General features: G+C 61.0%; 3 protein-coding genes across 7 annotated transcripts in view; all 3 read right to left on the bottom strand.

Annotated features, from left to right (window-relative positions):
- Positions 1-8698, bottom strand: part of PDLIM7 (PDZ and LIM domain 7) — a 16872-nt gene extending 8174 nt beyond the window's left edge. For 3 of the 5 annotated variants that reach the window (XM_033517676.1, XM_033517675.1, XM_033517674.1), the window contains exons 1-5: positions 8592-8698; positions 7244-7350; positions 3810-3961; positions 3472-3502; positions 2614-2786 (exon numbers count right to left, since the gene is read on the bottom strand). In XM_033517676.1, coding sequence (XP_033373567.1) covers positions 2614-2786; positions 3472-3502; positions 3810-3961; positions 7244-7348 — 461 coding nt within the window. In that variant the 5' untranslated portion in view covers positions 7349-7350; positions 8592-8698. Of the gene's footprint in view, positions 1-119; positions 159-741; positions 779-1114; positions 1270-1859; positions 1877-2613; positions 2787-3471; positions 3503-3809; positions 3962-7243; positions 7351-8591 lie in introns of all 5 variants that reach the window. The other 2 variants (XM_015642130.1, XM_015642125.1) reach the window with 2 other exon arrangements.
- Positions 8699-8854: 156 nt separating this feature from the next.
- On the bottom strand, positions 8855-11786 carry DOK3 (docking protein 3). Its single transcript, XM_033517672.1, has 5 exons — positions 11730-11786; positions 10157-10450; positions 9961-10054; positions 9703-9875; positions 8855-9621 (listed from the first exon to the last, which is right to left on the bottom strand). The coding sequence occupies exons 1-5, from the start codon at positions 11784-11786 to the stop codon at positions 8905-8907; spliced, it is 1335 nt and encodes a 444-aa protein (XP_033373563.1). The 3' UTR covers positions 8855-8904.
- On the bottom strand, positions 11459-17590 carry DDX41 (DEAD-box helicase 41). Its single transcript, XM_015642206.2, has 17 exons — positions 17467-17590; positions 17284-17382; positions 17034-17193; positions 16879-16953; positions 16481-16541; positions 15648-15784; positions 15414-15486; positions 15085-15238; positions 14853-14989; positions 14515-14677; positions 14295-14426; positions 14046-14117; positions 13715-13811; positions 13245-13394; positions 13042-13113; positions 12824-12934; positions 11459-12630 (listed from the first exon to the last, which is right to left on the bottom strand). Exons 1-17 carry the CDS (start codon positions 17488-17490, stop codon positions 12494-12496), a joined length of 1854 nt encoding a protein of 617 aa, XP_015497692.1. The 5' UTR covers positions 17491-17590; the 3' UTR covers positions 11459-12493.
- Positions 17591-17613: the final 23 nt, after the last annotated feature.

A 17613-nucleotide genomic window follows, 5' to 3' on the forward strand; every position in this document is an offset into this window, starting at 1 on the left:
GCTGCTGGGGCTGCCTGTGAGTGACAGAGGGCAGGAACTTCAGCCAGCACCAAGCACAGACCCTGCTTCAGCACAGGGCAGTGCTTCCAAAGGTGCCCTCAACAGAACCTGGCACTCACCACGGCTCCACTGTGCCCCAGCTGGACCCGTGGGCATCCCTGTGATATTGGAAAGAACAGTAGCACAACACTCAATATCTGACCACAGCACAGCCCATCCCTCAGAAATGCACTCCAGAACTAAGAGAAGTCAAAGACACTCACCCAGCTCTGCCCTGCCATCCTGCTGCCCCACTACAGGCTCACAGCACACTGTCCATTTGCTGCCTAGCACCTCCCAAAACCCCCAGCAAGGTGTTGTCAGTGCACCAGCCTTCTCATCCCTTTTCCTCAAGAAGCAATGGCAGAGCTTGGCCTCCCCAGCTTGTGCCAGCAGTGCCCAGCAGGTTCTACCCACGACTTGACATTCTGTCTGGCCAGTGGGTGTCCTGGCAGGACTCTCCCAAGGTGATGGCCAGAGCAGTGGCTGAGCTCTGGCCATGCCCACTGTGGGGTGAGTGCAGGGTGAGCTCTGCACCTCCACCAACAGCTCAACTCTTGGAGAGGGAGAGAAAAAACAGCAACAGAGCAAAGAGCTTCCCCTGAGTGACTGCAAGCAGCAAGAGAGAACCAGGCACGTGGGCTGAGCCTGGGGTGGGCACCTTGTGGCTCCTGCTGCTGCTCCAGCACATGCCCCCCTTACCTGGGCTTTTTAATAAGCTCTTCCTCACCATCGTCCACTGAATGCAGCAGGAGAGGAAGGGGGAGATGGAGTCAGTCTGCAGCAACTGAGGCTCAGAGATAGTGGAAAGGGAAAAGGAACAGGAAAGGGAAAAGGACTTCTCCTCCCAATGCCCACCTGCCCCAACACACAGCCCTGCCTGGCCATGGGGCAGAGCACAGCTCCAGCCCAGCAACACCACCACGAGCCCACACAGCCCCAGGCAGCTCTGCCTGGCTTAACTGCCCCATAGGGCCAAAACCAACACTCCACGAGGCACCAAAGCCTTTATCCAGCTGCAGTTTCCCCAGCAAAGCTGGGCAGTCAGCCAGTGCCAGGCCCTGTGGGAACTCACTGCTGTCTGCGCCCACCAGCCGCGACAGTTTGCGGAAGGAACGAGACTGGGAGGTCCAGCTGTGGGGCTTTGAGTCGTCAATGTCCTCTAACATCCGCAGCTTCACAGGGTCACACACAGGGGTGCTGGGGGACTCCAGCAGCTGTGGGGGCTGCCTGTGAGTGACAGAGTCATCTGTCAAATCTGACAGATCTCCTGGGGCTGTCCCCCACCTTCCCCAGCACAGAATCACAGCACACCAGTTCCAGAGATGCCACACCTTGTCTTACTCCCCACCCCACAACTCCTCCCTCAAAAAGGCTGGGCCTGTGAAGGACTGACTCTGGAATGACCACCACCACTCCTGGCAATTTGAAACTGGCCCCGAGGGCCAGAAAGAGAAAGGACAGAGCAAGAATAAGCCAAGGTCAAAAAAACACCATCAGGGAAGCTGCACCACAGCTGTTTATGGCAGTGCCACCTGGCTCCGGGCACCGTGCCCAGCACAGCCCATCAGCCCTTGCCCAGCAAAGCCACATCCTGGGGAATGGATCACACACAAGACACTCCAGGGCCCCAGCAGCTGGCAGAGACAGGCAGCTGTCCCCTCTACACTGGGGACAGTTCGGTGCCAGGAGTGACCCACCCACATGGGCAGAGCGGCACCTGCTGCCCATCCCAGGCTGGCCCTGCCCCAGAGGATGGGGCACTGGCAGGGAAGAGGCATGCAGGGAGGATAGAGAGAGCAGGTAAAAGGCTTACTGACTTGTCAAGGCTCAGCACCTGTAGGGAGAGGGAAAGAGAAAGGGAGGAGAGAAAGAAAGAAAAAGGAAAGTGAAATTAGATCTGCAGCACCCAAGAAGTTTCCAGAGCTCACCCATGGCCTGCATTAGTCCCCCTATCCCTGAATCTCACACAAAACTCGTCCAGGGCTGAGAGCACACTGGGAGCACAGGGGCAGATGCCGGCAGACCAGACTGTGCTCCCTTGGCCTCCAGAACAGGCCTGGATGCCCAGGGCAGTCAATGCCACATCCCGCCCCATTGCCCAAATCCTATGGCAGCTCTGGCAGGAGGAGCAGGGACCAGCAGCTGCTGGACACATGCAGCAGAGCCAGGGGAGAACCATGGGTCAGGGCTGGAGGCCATCACTCTGCCCAGCCCCTTCCTGCAGCCAGGGGAACAGCAGGACTTCCCCAGGCAGGCACCAGCTGCTGGGCACAGACAGCCACCGTTTCCCTGACACTGCAGATGCCAGCCAGTGTCCTGCCACAGCCACCGTGTCAAGCCTGGCAGGAGTCCCCACAGGCTGACACGTCGCTGAGCACAGGACTGGCACGAGCGTGGCTGCGTGTCCCTGTGTGTGACACTTCTGCTGTGCCACCTCAGCACCAGCCACCGGTTGCTCTGGCACGGGCACTGTCACCCGCTCCCACCCAGGGTGCCTGGCATGCAAGGCGCAGCAGGGCTGGGCAGCAGGCTCCCCCCGATCCTCAGGGAGCAGGATGGACAGCAACATACCCGTTGTGCTGGGGGGTGCAGGCGGGCGCCAGGGGCGCGTACGTCACGGGTTTCGTCACCAGCCCGGGCCGTGGGTTCGGAGGTGAGCCGGCCCCGAAGGGCCGAGCTGTTTTGTTGAGGGCGGTGCTGGGAGCGAAGTTATATTTCAGGGGTTCAGAGCAGGGGAGTGAGTCCTGAGCGAGACAAAACACACAGACACGGGCTCACACGTCAAGCAGCATGCAAGGGGCAGCCCTGGGCCAGGCAGCGCAGCAGGCAGCCAGGTAGGAAAGCCGGACAGCACGTGCACCTTGGAGACCAGGCTCTGCCAGGCCGGCACTCACTCCACTGGGCACCTGGCCCAGTGACAGCAGGTCACAAACCCAGCCTGAGGGTCATTTGAAGATTAGTAGGTGCCCCGGACACTCGCTGCTGCCCGTGGCGGTGCATGCACACACGCCGACTGCAGCCATCCCATGGCACAAAGCTCAATACATGCAGGTGGCTTCAGGAGCCACTCGTCACCAGCCCCAGCCCTGCCTCCCTGTGCCAGGGCACTCCCCAGCACTAGCAAACATGGTGCTGCACCTGCCCAGCCTCCTCCCCTGTGCTGGCCCCTCTGCATCTCTGCCCACACCCAGCACCAGCAGGGGCACAGGCAGTCTGGGCCCAGGCACCTACAGGGCAGATCCCGCTCCCTCTGATCCTCCACAGTGCCAGAGGTCAAAGCTGCTCCTCCAGCTGGGTTTTCTAGACCTCCATACACACCCCAGCCCCCTAAAAGCCCCAGCAGCAAAGTCCATTTGTTTGACTACACGGAGATTCCCTTTCCCTGAGATGAGGCTGAGCTGCCACTGCGGCACCAGGAGCAACACGTACCTTCTGCGGCTTCCCCAGCTGGTTCTGGGCTCTGCAAGAGAGGAGACAGATGGGCAGGTACTGGAGTTGGTCCAGACACCACCAGCATGCTGGTACCCCAGGGATGCAGCACCCAACCAAGGGGAAACATGGCCAGCTGGCACTGCCCTGTGGCCTGCAGTCAGGTTGAGCCTTATCCAGGCAAGCAGAGCTCTTGGACACAGCCAGGGACTTCTGGCTCTAAGTAAGGAGCAGTGATGCTGGGAGATGGTGATGCCAGGAGGTGGCACTGGGCAGAGGGCCCTGATTACACTCCAGTTATATCAGAACCCCATGTTTGAGGGACCCATGATTCCTACCTGCTCAAGGTGAGGCAGAGCCTGTCCCCACAGGCACGGATCCTGTTCTGGGCCTCGATGTGTGTCATGGCACTGGTGCTCTCCCCATCGATGTACAGCACCCAGTCACCCACTCCCACGCCGGCCTGGGCTGCCTTCCCACCCAGAGTCAGCTGCAGGACAGACAGAGTTAGGGAGAGCAGGAACAGGCAAGCAGTGACGTGGGAGCAGAGGGACATCCTCATGAGGGCAGGGGCCTGCCAAGGCCCAGGATCCCCAGCACAGGACACCACACAGACCTGACCCAGGGGTAAGTGGGGATCCCCAGATTACTCCCCATTTCCCAGTGCATGAGTCCAGAGCAGCCTCTTCCCTTTGGCAGCAGCAGAAGTCAAAGCACTTCTCTGGGGCGCTGCCCAGCCCCTGCCCTCTGGCATGGCTGGGGACCCTGCCAGCACCCCAGGGCCTCATCGCCGTGACGCCAAACACAGAGGCAGTGCTGCCTCAGCCTCGACAAGAAGCCCAGCCATCCCTTGGAGTCACCCCTGTGGTCCCGGGGCAGGAAGGGAGCACAGTGAGTCAGGGCCCGTTGGGCAGCCCACATCTCACTGCAAACCACAGGCATGTCCAGCCCTTCGCCTGGGGCGGGGAAGGACAGGGGAGGCACCCCTTGGGCACTCCCCCCAGCCGCCCGCGCTCCCGTCCCGTTCCCACCAGGCACAGACATTACCTCATTCCCACAGAGGAGCAGGAGCCCTCCCGGGGCAGGGAGACACCCGCCCCCACCCACGTTGCCCCGCTGGGACAGCCGGGAGCACAGCCACAAGTTCCCCTTCCCGGCCACAGTGCCAGGGACGCGCCTTGCCCCTGCCATGGCTCTGTGGCACGGTGTACGTCAACCCCATGCTGGGAAGCAGATGCTGCCCTCCCCTCCCACCAGGGATGCACAGCCAGAGGCGAGCAGAGCCCGCAGCACTGCACACAGCTCCCAGGCACTGACAGACAGACAGACAGACGTGGGCAGGCTGCAGCCATTCCTGCTCCTCCAGCATGGAAGAACTCGAGGCACTTGGACCCAGACCAAGTATTTCCTCAAGTCCTGTTCGACATGAACATAAAAGGAGCGAGCCAGATTCCCAGCACTGTCAGAGGGCTGAAAAATCCCTGCCACAGAGTCCCAGCCCCTCCTTGCAGAACTCGGCTCACCCTGGGAGCCACACATCCCTTCTCTAGGCCAGCAGCACCCTCCATATGGGCTGGATGTGGCCCAGTTCCACCTGCATCCCACTGCTATTCCCAGCAGGACATGGGTACCCCCACCACATACCCCCACACTGGCCTCCCATTCCTCCTGCCTGGCACGGGAGGGTGCCCAGCAGCAGGGATGCCCCCAGCTCCTGGCCATGCTGCTGCAAGCCCCAGCTTGCTGCCCTGGAGGGCTGGGGAAGGCATGGGGCGGCTGCTTGGGTTTGGAGGCAGGAGCAGGAATTGGGAGAAGTTTTCACACGACTGCCCAGGAAGGGGAGAGCACGTCAGGCTGCGTCATGAAGCCTCACCCAGCCTGGTCAGCACTTCCCATCCCCCTCAATGCCAACGTGCAGGAAACCCCTTTGACAGGTGCCAGCACAGCCAGGAGCCATAGCAGTGCCAGCCCTCCTATTTCCCATCCAGACCCGCTAACCAGGGCTTCCTTCCTCCCCTCTCCACCCAGTCTTTTGCTCCCTGCACCTCATCACCACTTCCAGAGAGGTGTTCACCTACTGCCCTGTCCAAGGGCTTCCAGGACAGAGATTCCCTCAGCACCTTCCTGCCACTAGCACCGAAGTGCCTCTCCTCTTTCCCAGCTGGCAGATGTGCCACACAGCATCCAGCTATCTGGAGTTCAGTCCTTCTCCCAGCTCCAGCACAGAGACCATGGTTTACAGCCTGCCTAGCCAGGATATCAGCACCCTAGCAGAGCCCCGTGCCACAGGAGGTGCACGGCAGAGGACCGTGGTGGCATCTCTTTTTGTGATCAGTGAGCTGAAACAGCCTTACTGTTCACCCAGGGGTGCCACAGCGATGGACACAGCTGAAAGTCAAACCAATCGACACACCAGCATTGCCCTGTGCTGCCCAGCCCTGCAGTCTTGCAGAGCAGGGCCCCACTGCAGCCCACAAAGCTGGGGCAGGAGACTTCCTTCCAGCCCTCTGCAGCAGGGCCAGCTCACGGGAAGCAGTGGCCAAGGTGAGCAGCATGCTCTGGGTCTGGGGATGCCTCTGGAGTGCAGAGCAGCACAGGCTCACACCTTCCCATCGGAGCACACTGCCCTGCCATGCAGCCCAGCCTCACCAGAGAGCCCCCAAAGCTGCTGCATCCCCTGGGAATGTCCTCACTGTTCCTGCCCTGCCCAGGACGGCAGCACTGCCCAAGCCTCACCAAGCATTGCTTTACGAGGCCCCTGCCCCAGGCTCTGGGAGGCTCCTCCATGCGACCAGACCCTTTGTTAAGAACTGGCTCGCAGCCAAGAGAAACATTTTTTAGAGAATAAACTCGCTGAAGCCGTCTCTGCGTGCTCAGCAGAGATCAGCAGGCCCCGGGGCAGCAGCACTGGCGACTCCAGCCTCACACAGTGCCCTCAGGGCCCGTGCTCCACGCTGGGACAGAGATCTGTGCCCTCTGGGACAGGTGTGCAGTGCCCTGCTCGTGCCAGGGGCAGGTCCCCACGCAGCACTTGATGCCACGAGCACAGCTGTCCTTTGAGAAGCAGCCTCCGTGCCAGCTGCCCAAGTGCCAGCGGCACAGGCGATGCAGTCACATTCCAAGGCTTATAAGGCAATTGCGTGGCCAAAGCCGTGGCCAGCACAGGGACCTGCACACGCCCAGGGTCAGGCCCCAGAACATTACAACCAGAGAGGCTCAAACAAGCAGCCTAGGGCACAACCAGCTGCGGCACAATGGCTCTCACTGAAGAAACAGGAGAGTTTTGTGGAAGGAGACACATCCCTGTACAGGCAGCACAGCTTCCTCCTCTCCATGCCCATTTCAGGAGCAACCTCAGGCACAGAGCTGGGAGCTGTGCTGTGTAAAGGAGGGCAGAAGGGCACTGGCTAGGTCCTGGGATGCCAAGCACAGTGCTGGGATGCAGACCAGGAAGACAGTCCCACATCTCAGAGAGCAGATCCCCTCCCGCTGTGGTGGGCACAGTCCGGAAGGGGCCTCCCCTGCCCCCCTCCGCAGAGGCTGTGCAGAATTTCACGTTTCTGCTTACAGCTCTCTGCCCGGAACACCCCCGTGCTGGGCTGCAGCTGATAAGGGACCAAGAAGCCTATGTGGAGCCAGGCAGGGCAGGATGCAGCATTCCCGGGGCCCCAGCTCATCTACATCCCCCGTACTGCTCTGCCTCAGCCACTGCGGCCTCCCTCCCACAGAGGCAGGAGGAAGGATGGGTGTCACCAGCTTTGGTTTCTCTTACCCTGGAGATGGAAAGTGGCATGCTGAAATCCTTCCCTCCCTGCAGCCTGAAGCCCCAGGGTGCCGGCCCATTCAGCATCACCTTGTAGGACTCCATGTCGCCCATGTCTGCAAGGGAAGAGGGTGTGATCCCGGTATTAGAGTACATGGAAATAATGCAGGGAGAGCAGGCAAGAAGAGGGATCAGTGCCTGGCAGGGTAGGACAGGAGGCAGGTCACGTTTCCAGCTGTAACTCCACCCTGACCATCCTACACTGTGGTTAGAGACGCACCCCAAATCCATCAGCATCTTCTCCAGCGACGTCAGAGCTAAGGGGCCCAGGCTAACACTGACTAGTGCCAGGGAGCCAGGCACAGCCCCACTGCCACCCACAGTGGAGTGTTTGTGGGCTCTGATTGTGGGAAACCTGGGATGTGCTCTCCCTTGCAGCACCCCAGGAATTCCTGCTGCTGAGAGCCAAGGCTGTTCAGACTACAGAGAAGCAACAGCAGGTACAGAAGGAGGGGAACCAGAAGCATTTTTGCCGGATGAATTATCAGCAGCAGCACAGGAGCTGTGTGATACCACCCGAGGCGCCTGGCAGAGCAGCCAGGCTGGCGCTCCGGCAGCCGGCCGAGCAGATGCTCCCCGGGATCGAGCCCGTCTCCGGCGCTTTGGCAGGAGGGAATCCCGGCGCTCCCCTGCCTGACAGCTGTCAGCCGGCCAAGGCTCCGGACAGAAGGGCCAGCACCAGCCTCTTGCCACCCTTTACCTGGAAGAAGCCGCTATACCCCCACGAACGGCCCCAGGACCTCCCTCCCGAGGGCGGACAGGGCCGGCTGCGGGGCTCCGCACGCCTCGCACGGGCCGGCTGCAGGGCCGGGGGCCAGCGTGGCCCCGCTCTCCCCGGGCCGGTGCGGGCTATATAAGGCGTGTAAGACGACACCAGCCCGCTCCCCGCTCGGGAGGGCCGGGGGAAGAGCTGCGTGTCAGGCATTCCCGGCGCCCGGGAGCCGCGCAAGCCCCAGCGAGGCGCCGGGACGGGGCGGCCCGGAGCGGGCGGATACCCCCCACCCCTCCCCGGCGGGACGGGGCCCGACTGCACCGGGGGTCCCCACCGTGCACAGGAAGGGCAGTCTTTCTTATTGCTGGGAAGCCCCACCCTGACCCGCGGGGGGCCCCGGGACCCCTCCCCATCCCACACCGCCGCCCCTCCCGGGGGTCGAGGACGCCGGCTCTGCCCCACATGGGCCCGACCCTGACCACCCACCTTCCCCTTAAGCCAGGCCTCAGCTCTCCGCCCCTCGCGCCCCCATCCCCTCCGGCAGAGAACGGAGACCCCCTCCACGGCCCGGCTCCCCGGACTCACCCGCAGCCAGCGGGGCCCGGCGAAGCGGGCGGGAGCGGTGCGGTGCGGCACAGGCCGACGCGGGACTCGAACCCGGGCACCGCCCCCGCCCGGCCCGGCCGCACCACATATAGGATCGGGAGGGGGTGGAGCCAGCGGGCGCTTCGGCCAATCACCGTGCGCGGCTCTGCCGGCCGGGGCGGGCACGGCGGCGCCCCCTAGCGGGCAGGCCCGAGCTGCCCCCGCCCGCCCCCCCCACCCTCCGCAGCAGCGGCGAAGCCGAGTACGGGAAGGGCCTTTATTAACCGAGCGGCACCGACCGGCACCGGCCACATCAAGCCCAGTCCCGCGCTCCGGGGCTCTCCCGGCTCAGCAGCCGCACCAGCTTGGCCCGAAGGGTGCTGTGAGGCTTGTGCCCGGAGCGCCCTGACAGCGCCTCCTGCCCTCCGCGCCCCCAGCCCGCGGCCCGGGTGTTCTGTGCCATGGCGGCCCGGTTGTCATAAATGGGCCCCCCCTCACTGCTGTGGCCCTCAGGGGCCTGTCGGCACCCCAGCTCCCACTGCCCTTCCTCCTCCTCTTCCTGGGCCCCGGTTGGATGTGGTTCTGCAGTGAAGATGTTCTCATAGAGATGCTCAGGGAGTGGCTTCCCCACGGCCCAGGGCTCACCAGAGCCTGTCTGCCCTGGCACAAAGAGGGGCTGCTGGCCCCGGGCGATGGAGGCATAGACGATGGGGCACGAGCCCTCTGGCTCTGGTGGGGTGAATTGGAGGAGGTTGTTAGGAGGGTGGGAGGCAGGCTGTGTCCCCGCCAGGGCTGGGCTGGGCTGTGGATCATTGTTCCCAGGCCCCCAGGCCTGGGACTCAAAGCCCTGTACAAAGAGCTGGGGGTCTGAGACACAGAAGAGTCTGGGGTCCGGGGTGTCCTTGCCCTGCTGCTGGCAGGCAATGGCAGCAGCCACAGCCCGGCAGAGCTCAGGGGCCCGTGGGGTGCTGAAGGTGAAGGTGCCCTCGCCGGAGTCACTGCGGCGGCCAGCCTCGAAGGAGAAGACAGCCTGCAGGGTCAGAGGAGACGGTGAGAGGCTGCCACCCACCCTCAGCAGGCAACAGCCCCAAGAAGGAAGTCGGGGACTCACCTGATCCTGGCCAAACTTGCGAAGGAAGGGGTAGGGCCAGGTGAACAGGGGCTGGTGGGACTGGGGGTCCTTCAACGTCAAGCTCTGGGGAAGGGCTGAGAGCAGGTAGTGCCCGTGCAGCCCACAGCGGGTGGCTGCGTCTGTCTGGACCACCAGCACCAAGAATTCAGTCACTGCAGGAGCCAAACAAGCCAGGGGTCAGCACTGCAGCCCTGAGTTACAGCCCACTCCAGCCCTATTCACCACCCCTGCACGTACGGTCCTGCCAGGACGAGTAGAGGGAGTTCTCCTCCATGGGGACAGCAGGGCCGGGCTGCATCCTGGCACTACTCAGCCCTGTCTGTTTTGCACCCTGAAACAAAGGGATGTGAGTATTACCTGGGATGGGAGGGAGAGCACAAATCCCCTGCCTGCCCTGGAGCTTCCCAGCTCACCCAAGCAGGTCTCTTAGTACCTGGAAGGCCAGCTGGCAGAGCTGGGTGATCCATTCATCGCGCTGCTCGGCTGCCAGCACATAGCTCTTCTCTGTGGTGGTGAGGTAGAAGGCGGCGGTGGCTTTGGGGCAGCTCTCTGTGCCCACCGGGCCCACAGAGACACAGTCAGAGAGGCGGATCACCCGGCGGGCACACCGCTGCAGAGACATCTTCTCTGGGATCGTGCCATCATCCCGCACGTCAAACTTCTCCATGCGGGCCACGCCGGACGGGCTGGCGGCAAACAGCTGGGCTCGCATCTTCCTCCAGGATCTCTAATGCATGGAAAGGGCAAAGGCAGGGAAAAACTGGTCAGGAAAGAGCTGGCCACTGCATCTGGCAGCACTGCCCTCCACACAGGGCCAGCAGTGCTTGGGAAGAGCCATACAGGGCACGAGGGGCATAGGGGAATCCCAGCCTGCACCCACCAGATGCTGTTGGAGGGCACAGAGAACAGGGGCCAGCACAGACCCCTGAACTGTGGGGCAGGGCAGGCCCAAAGCTGGGCTGAGGTGGGCCTTGCCCCGAGCGGGCTTGGCATGGCTCACTGGGTGAGTCACACTCACTCCTGGCTCCCTGAGCACCAGGTCCTGCTCTTTGTTCCCCGCTGCAAGTGCTGGCCTGCCGACCTGCAGCTGAGCTCCCAAGCTGTTCTCAGGACAGACCCTGATGCAAATTAAAGCCATTTTGAGCTGCTCAGGCTCCTGCCGGCAGCCTCACATCTGCTGAGCAGCCCGCTTCCTCCCAAGGGAGACTGAAGCACCAGCACCGTCCCAGTCTGTCATGGGATAGCGGGGGCGCCTGCCACCACATACCTCAAAAGTGCAGCAGAGCCTCCACCCTGCAGGAACCAGATGCAGCCAAGCACCCAAAATACCCACCGCCCCCAGCCCACCTGCCTCCTCCATGGCAGGGCACCAGCCCCTCACACACAGGGATGCCTGCTGTGCTTTCAGGGTTTGGTTTTTGTTCAGCAGGGAGATCAGTGTGATTGCAGCCCCACACATGCATTGAGACCCTCACAGGACGTGGCCAGTGTGCCAACAGGACCTACTGTTGTGTACCCAACAGCTCCCTGGAGCTGGCCTGACCCCAGGTACTCTCACCATGTCACCCATACCCTGCCCTGAGGGCTGCGGCACCCAGTGCCCCCTCCAAGGGCACAGGCCACGAGGGTGTTGCCGGATGGTGCTGCCCCCCCAGGGCTAGGCCAATGGAGGCCACATGGATGTGTCCCACGTGCTGCCCCACAGGCCTGCTCCCACACACACACACGCTGGAGCTGTGCCACATTAATGCATGTTTATTCTTCCACTGCAACTCATGCGGTGACCAAGCAAGAAGGACCCAACACATGGGCGAGCCAGAGTGGATGCCCACGCAGATGAGTCCCCTCAGCCAAAAAGCCAAACTTACAGGGCTGCTGAGCCCAGGGATCCCCCAAGGGCAGCTCCTTGGCTCCAGTCGCCCCTTCCCAGATTGCTGAGGGCCCAGCCCCAGGCCCGGAATCATGTCAAACCAGGGCAAACCCTCCACCAACCCCAAACCCTTTACCTTTCCAAACTTGGTGTGCTGCACATAGAGGATCCCATCCTTCACTGGTCTCTCCATGGGCCCAGTTCACCCTGGCAGCCAGCGCAAGGATAAGGGACTCGGGCTGCCCGCAGCAGAGAAAATGTGACTGATGCAGTCGAAGGAAAGGCATGGGGCAGACTTCCTTCTCAGAGAGACTTCCCCTTTTTGGGGTGTGGGATGGGAGGCAGAGGCTGGGCCATAGGAGGTGTCCATGTGCCCGCCCTCCCCCTCACAGCAGGGCAGTGGGGCAGAACGTGGGGGCAGAGCACAGGAAGCACCTTGGGGAGCGCCTGACATGACCACGGCACGCTCCACCTCACCCTGGCAGCATCCTCCCAGCATATCTGGGGAGACAGGAACAGCCACCCACTGAGAATGCATAGATCCAGGTGAGGGACATGGGCCCAGAGAAACTGGGTGGATTTGTGTGAAGCAACAGAAGACCCTGACCTCACCCCTGCAGGGGGCTGGCAGGGGCAGCAGGCAGCTGGCCAGACCAGTTGCCCCACCTGGGGCTTTCTCTTGCCCTGAGGAACTGCTACCTGCTTGCCCAACACACCACTGATGTAACGGGCTGTTGCAGCACAGCTCCATACACTTCCTTCTGGGGCAGGAGCTTCGTTAGGCTGAGATGGCAACAGTCCCAGTGACTAAAATTCTGGAAAAGGGGCCACAGCAGTCCAAGACAGGTCCCTGGGCTGAAAGGGAACCCAGGCCCATCCAGAGGCAGTACATTTTCCAGGCTAGAAGTCCATAGAGCTGTGGGCCAGGTAGTCCTTGCGGCCGATGTTGCTGACTTGCTTGGTCTGCATCGCCTCCAGCTTGGGGCAGTCGGTGATGCGATGGCCCAGGCCACCACAGAAGGCACAGCCCCGCTCACCTGCAATGGGAGGGACGGGGTCAAGGCCAGGACAGCACACTGCCATGCCAGGACAGCAGCCCACACCCCAGAGCAAAGGGGCTACAGCAGTGTCTCCCCAGTGCTGTGGCACTGGGAGCTGGAGGGTCCTGTCTGGAGCCCAGGTTTCACAGCAGCCCCGCAGGGGTCCCTGTGTCAGCCTGGGGTCTCTCACCTCCGATGTCCAGCATGGTCTCGTCTCCACAGTGCAGCACCTGGAGCACAGGTGGCACCTTCTGCTTCGCCTCCAGGAGCAGAGCCTTCAGGTCCATCAGCACCGATTCATCTGAGGGCAGAGACATAGGTCAGGCAAAGACATTCTGCTTGCTCAGAACATCCCCTTGCCACTGCCCAGCTGCCTCCTCCAGCCCCCAGCCCCATGCTGCTCCTTACCACAGGCCTTGTTGATGAAGGTGGTGGCAATGCCAGTGTTGCCTGAACGGCCTGTACGCCCGATGCGGTGAACTGTGGAGACAGGGACAGGATCAGCCCTGGGCGAGCAGAGTGTGACACACCATCCCTGCCCCAAGACACTGCAGAGACAGGCACAGAGCCTTGCTGGCCTCAAGAGCCCTCCTACAAGGCCCAGTGCCTACCATAGTTCTCAATCTCCTCTGGCATGTCGTAGTTGATGACGTGCTGGATTGCTGGGAAGTCCAGGCCCTTGGAAGCGACATCAGTGGCAACCAGGACATCCTTCTTCCCATCCCGGAAGGCCTCAATGGCTTTTGTCCGTTCTTCCTGATCTGCAAAGGCCCAGCGGAGATCAGTGAGGGCAGAGTTCCCAGCCCTACCTACTGCAGCAAACACTATGGCCTCAGAGTCAAGCATCACCCCTCAGGCAGCCTTGAGCCAACGAGGGAGCAGAGGGGCCTCCACATCCCATAGGGACCTGCACGGTGTTTATGCCTTCTATGTACAACATGGAGCTCACTCCTGACACTGCCACAGCCTTTCCTCACACCATCAACAGCTGCTCCAGGCTGGCACATTCCATGGCCACACACATCCCTGGCAGGAGTGGGGTCACACCAGGAGCCCAGGCCTCTTTGGGACGCTCACTGACCTTTCCCTCCATGGATGGCCACAGCTTCCACACCCTTGAGCAGCAAGTACTCGTGGATTGCATCGACATCAGCCTTCTTCTCTGCGAAGATCAGCACCTGTGGCAGCACAGGTCTCATATCAGAGCCCTTTCTGCAGGCTGGCACTGCTGGCATGAGCACAGCCCCTGGGGGAAGCCCATTCCCTCTGTGCAGAGCACACAGCACTACTCGTCCCAGGGGACCTGCTCATATGTGAAGCATGCCTCAGTCACATGCCCACTCTGCACAGGGGGTCCCCTCTGCCAACTCCCCCATGCCCCAGTGTGACCACATTGTCCTCAGCATACTCACAGGGGGAGGGGTCTTCTGCAGGCACTCCAACAGGTACACCATCTTGGCCTCCTCTTTCACATACTCCACCTCCTAGGAACAAGCAGAGATGTGGGTCAGGCAGAAGAAGAATTGCTACTGCTTGGTATCCCTTAGCCAGCTGGGAAGGAGGGCCATGAACCCCAGCTCCCTGGCAGAAAAAGGAATAAGTACCCTCATGAATGTTTCTGGCCTCCCACACAGGCACGAGGGAGCACCCAAACACCTCACCTGCACAACATCCAGGCTGGCAGCACCCGCTCGCCCAACATTAATGGTGATGGGCTTCACCAGAGCACTCTTGGCAAAGTTCTGGATCTTCTTGGGCATTGTGGCACTGAAGAGGAGGGTTTGCCGCTGGCCCTGCACAGGGAAGAAGCCTTCAGCACTCACCCAACTTGGTGTATGCAGGATTAAGCTTCAGGATGCTCCTACCACGGCAGCTCAGTACCTTGAAGTAGGAGAAGATGGTACGGATGTCCCCCTCAAAGCCCATATCGATCATCCTGTCAGCCTCATCCAAGGCCAGGTACCGGCAGATGTCCAGGCTCACCATCTTCTTCTGCAGCAGGTCCATCAGGCGCCCGGGGGTTGCCACCATCATGTGTACCCCACTGTGGGGTGAGATGAGGCCGCAGTCAGGCCCTCGGCACTCCTGCCCTATGCAGGACAACTTTCTAGCACACCACTTTCACCCCTATGCTGTCCTGAAGCCAGGGTGCCACTCCTTAGCCCCCTGCCAGAAAACAGAGCAGCTCCAGCCCCATGGACTCCCCCAGAAGGTCTTACTGTTTGATGGTCTCCATTTGCTCCTTGACAGACATGCCCCCGATGCAGAGGGCGCAGCGCAGTGGGGGCAGCCCATCCTCCTGCAGCAGACGGCAGTAGTACTCCAGGATGCCGTGGGTCTGCCGGGCCAGCTCCCGCTACGGAGACAAAACCAGCTCGTTCCTACACCTCTGTGCAGGCAGAATTTAGGATTGCCACTGCAAGTCAATCACAGCCTCCTCCCAGCACTCACCGAGGGACAGATGATGAGTCCATAGGGTCCCTCTCGCTTAGAGAATGGCAGCCTCTTCTCCTGCTCCAGGCAGAACATGATCACAGGGAGGGTGAACACTAAGGTCTTCCCAGAGCCAGTGAATGCAATGCCAATCATATCCCTTCCTGAGAGGCTGCCAGAGAAATGGGACCAATGGAGAGAAGGAACATCATGGAACACCTCAAACCTCCAGGGCTGAGCAAGGTGACAGGGTGCATCTGTCACCAGGGAAGAGCGCCTGGTCTGCACCCCTGAGTGGGGTGTGGGAGCAACCACTCTGTACTCTGGGATGGGGACAGAGCACTCACATCGTGGGGATGCCTTGGATCTGTATGGGTGTTGGCTGCTGGATTCCTTTTTTCTTCAGGCCTCTCAGGATAGCTGTCAGAGAACAAGGCACAACGCATGTTCGTGACCTGAGCTACTTCCTCTCTTTTCCCACTCAGGTCCCAGCAGTAGCTCTTTCCACCAGTGACAAACACCCCTCAGGCCAACAGCCAGGAAAAAGGTGGGATCCCTTCCAGGCTCCTCTCCTGGCCTACCTGCTGGGAACTTCATCTCCTTGAAGCTCTTGATGGGGGGTGGGATGCCCTCCCCCTCCACCAGGATGTGGTACTTCTTGCGCACACGGTCGTGCCGCGCCTCCGACATGCCCAGGATGTAGCGAGGGGCTCTCCAGCTGTGAAAGCAACAGAAGCAGGTGATGGTGCAGAATGAGACCAGGGACCCAGAACCAGCAGCTCCCACGGAGGAATTCAGAGAACTCCCTCTTTGGCTCCAATATCTCCCCAGATAAAACAGGCAACCCCAAGGGGCTCCGTAGACTGAGCGCAGGAGCAGATCTGAGCCAGTTCCATGCATTAAACCCTTCCCCAAAATCTCAGTGAAAAGTGCTAAGCTAAGAGCTGAGAACTGCCTATGGATGGTGGATGGAACACAACAAAAACATCTGAACACACCTCAATCATCTCCCTGACACTGCCTCAGAATCACTGAAGGTGGAAAACACTTCTGAGACCACCGAGTCCAGTCTTTGATCAATCACCACCTTGACAACACTGCTTCAAGCAGCACTGGCTCCAAAGGCTCCTCCAGACTCTTTCTGTGGCTTAGTGACCTCCAGGCCTGAAGACCAACCCCCAGGCCTTCTAGTTTAACATAAATTTCCTTTATCAACCCTTACTGTATACAAAACAGCATCCAGTGTGACTCAACAGCTTTTAATTTTACAGATAATGACACAAAGCCAGTCACTCAGGCAAGAGGCTGCAGAGTCACACTGCTCCTGCAAGACTCTGTGGCTTTTAGCTCTCTTCAGCCACGATGAAGTGATGTTTTCAGAAGCACAGCTTCTGAGCTGTGCTGTGAAACTTACCTGGTTTTGATTGGGTCATCATAGGTGATGCCCTTGGCCATCTCCTTCACCGACATCAGAGCTGCAGGAACAAAGATGATCAGTCAAAGCAAACTCTCCACATCAGCACCAACCTCACTGAGAGCTACTTGGGTAAACAAGTTTGGGAGATCATGTCTGGAGACAGAAGAGGAGAAGCAGCAGCACTCACAGCCCCTCTGGCACAGGAACACCAAGTGCTGCTGTGCCCAGAGCCCTGTCACAGCCATGTCTCAGCCAAGCGAGGCAGTGCCAACTGAGAGGACCCACTGTCACCTCTGGTCCCACCCCTGAGTACGAGCACTCCAAGGCAGGGAACAGCTCTCCTGCTGCCCTGAGACCTCTGGAGACAGATCTGAACATACAGAGTTCCCACTCACCTCGGCCCTCTGCCACACTCTCCAGGATCTTCTCTTCCTCCTTCAGCTGCTTCTCTTTGGCTGACTCCTTCCGAGCTGGGGAAGAGCCAAGAAACAATGAAGGGGTTTGCTGTCCCCTGAAAGCCACCCAGTCCCGCCAGCACCTCCTCCCTTACCTTCTGCCTTCTCTTTGAGGTGCTGATGCTGGTCCAGCAGGCTGATGTTGGACTGGGGCCCCAGCGGGATGTCATCCTCGTCCCCTCGCTGCTCGCTCCCGCTGTCCCTCTGCTCCTCCTCCGACACCACCTTCCGCCGCATCTGCAGCAGCTTCTGCAGCTGGAAGGACGCGGACCGAGGCAGAGTGAGCGGCCTCGCGGCGGGAAGGGCGCTCGGAACCCTCCCGGGGCAGCCCCGTTACCCCATTACCATCTGCTGCTTGCGCTGCTTGACGGGCACGTAGGGCACGTAGTCGTCATCATCCTCTCCGGACAGGTCGGACGTGTCCGCCGGCTCCTCGCGCTGCCTCTGTGGGGGAACACGCGATGAGCAGAGCCCGGGGGGCACCGGGAGCGCAGAGTGGGTGCTACCGGAGGCCGGGCCCGCTCCCACCTTCCGCTCCGCCACGGCCTCCATGGCTCCTTCGCGGAAGATATCCCGGAAGTTACGTCATCACGCACAGCGCCATCACCTAGCAACGCGCAGAGCGCACCACTAGGCGGGCGCTGCGACTCGGCAAGACGGGTCCCCGCAGCGGCC

This window comes from Parus major, chromosome 13 (assembly GCF_001522545.3).
Source record: "Parus major isolate Abel chromosome 13, Parus_major1.1, whole genome shotgun sequence".
Lineage (NCBI taxonomy): Eukaryota > Metazoa > Chordata > Aves > Passeriformes > Paridae > Parus > Parus major.

Bases quoted from the DNA above. Each gene is read 5' to 3' on its own strand.
- DOK3 (XM_033517672.1), bottom strand. From the start codon at position 11,786: ATGGAGAGACCAGTGAAGGATGGGATCCTCTATGTGCAGCACACCAAG. The intron at 10,451-11,729 runs GTAAAGGGTTTG...TCCATGCATTAG, and splicing joins AGCACACCAAGTTTGGAAAG to AGATCCTGGAGGAAGATGCG. The intron at 9,876-9,960 runs GTACGTGCAGGG...TGGCTCCTGCAG, and splicing joins CTACTCGTCCTGGCAGGACC to TGACTGAATTCTTGGTGCTG.
- DDX41 (XM_015642206.2), bottom strand. From the start codon at position 17,490: ATGGAGGCCGTGGCGGAGCGGAAG. The intron at 16,542-16,878 runs GTGAGTGGGAAC...TTGTTCCTGCAG, and splicing joins GAGTGTGGCAGAGGGCCGAG to CTCTGATGTCGGTGAAGGAG. The intron at 12,935-13,041 runs GTAAGGAGCAGC...CTCTGCCCTCAG, and splicing joins CTTCATCAACAAGGCCTGTG to ATGAATCGGTGCTGATGGAC.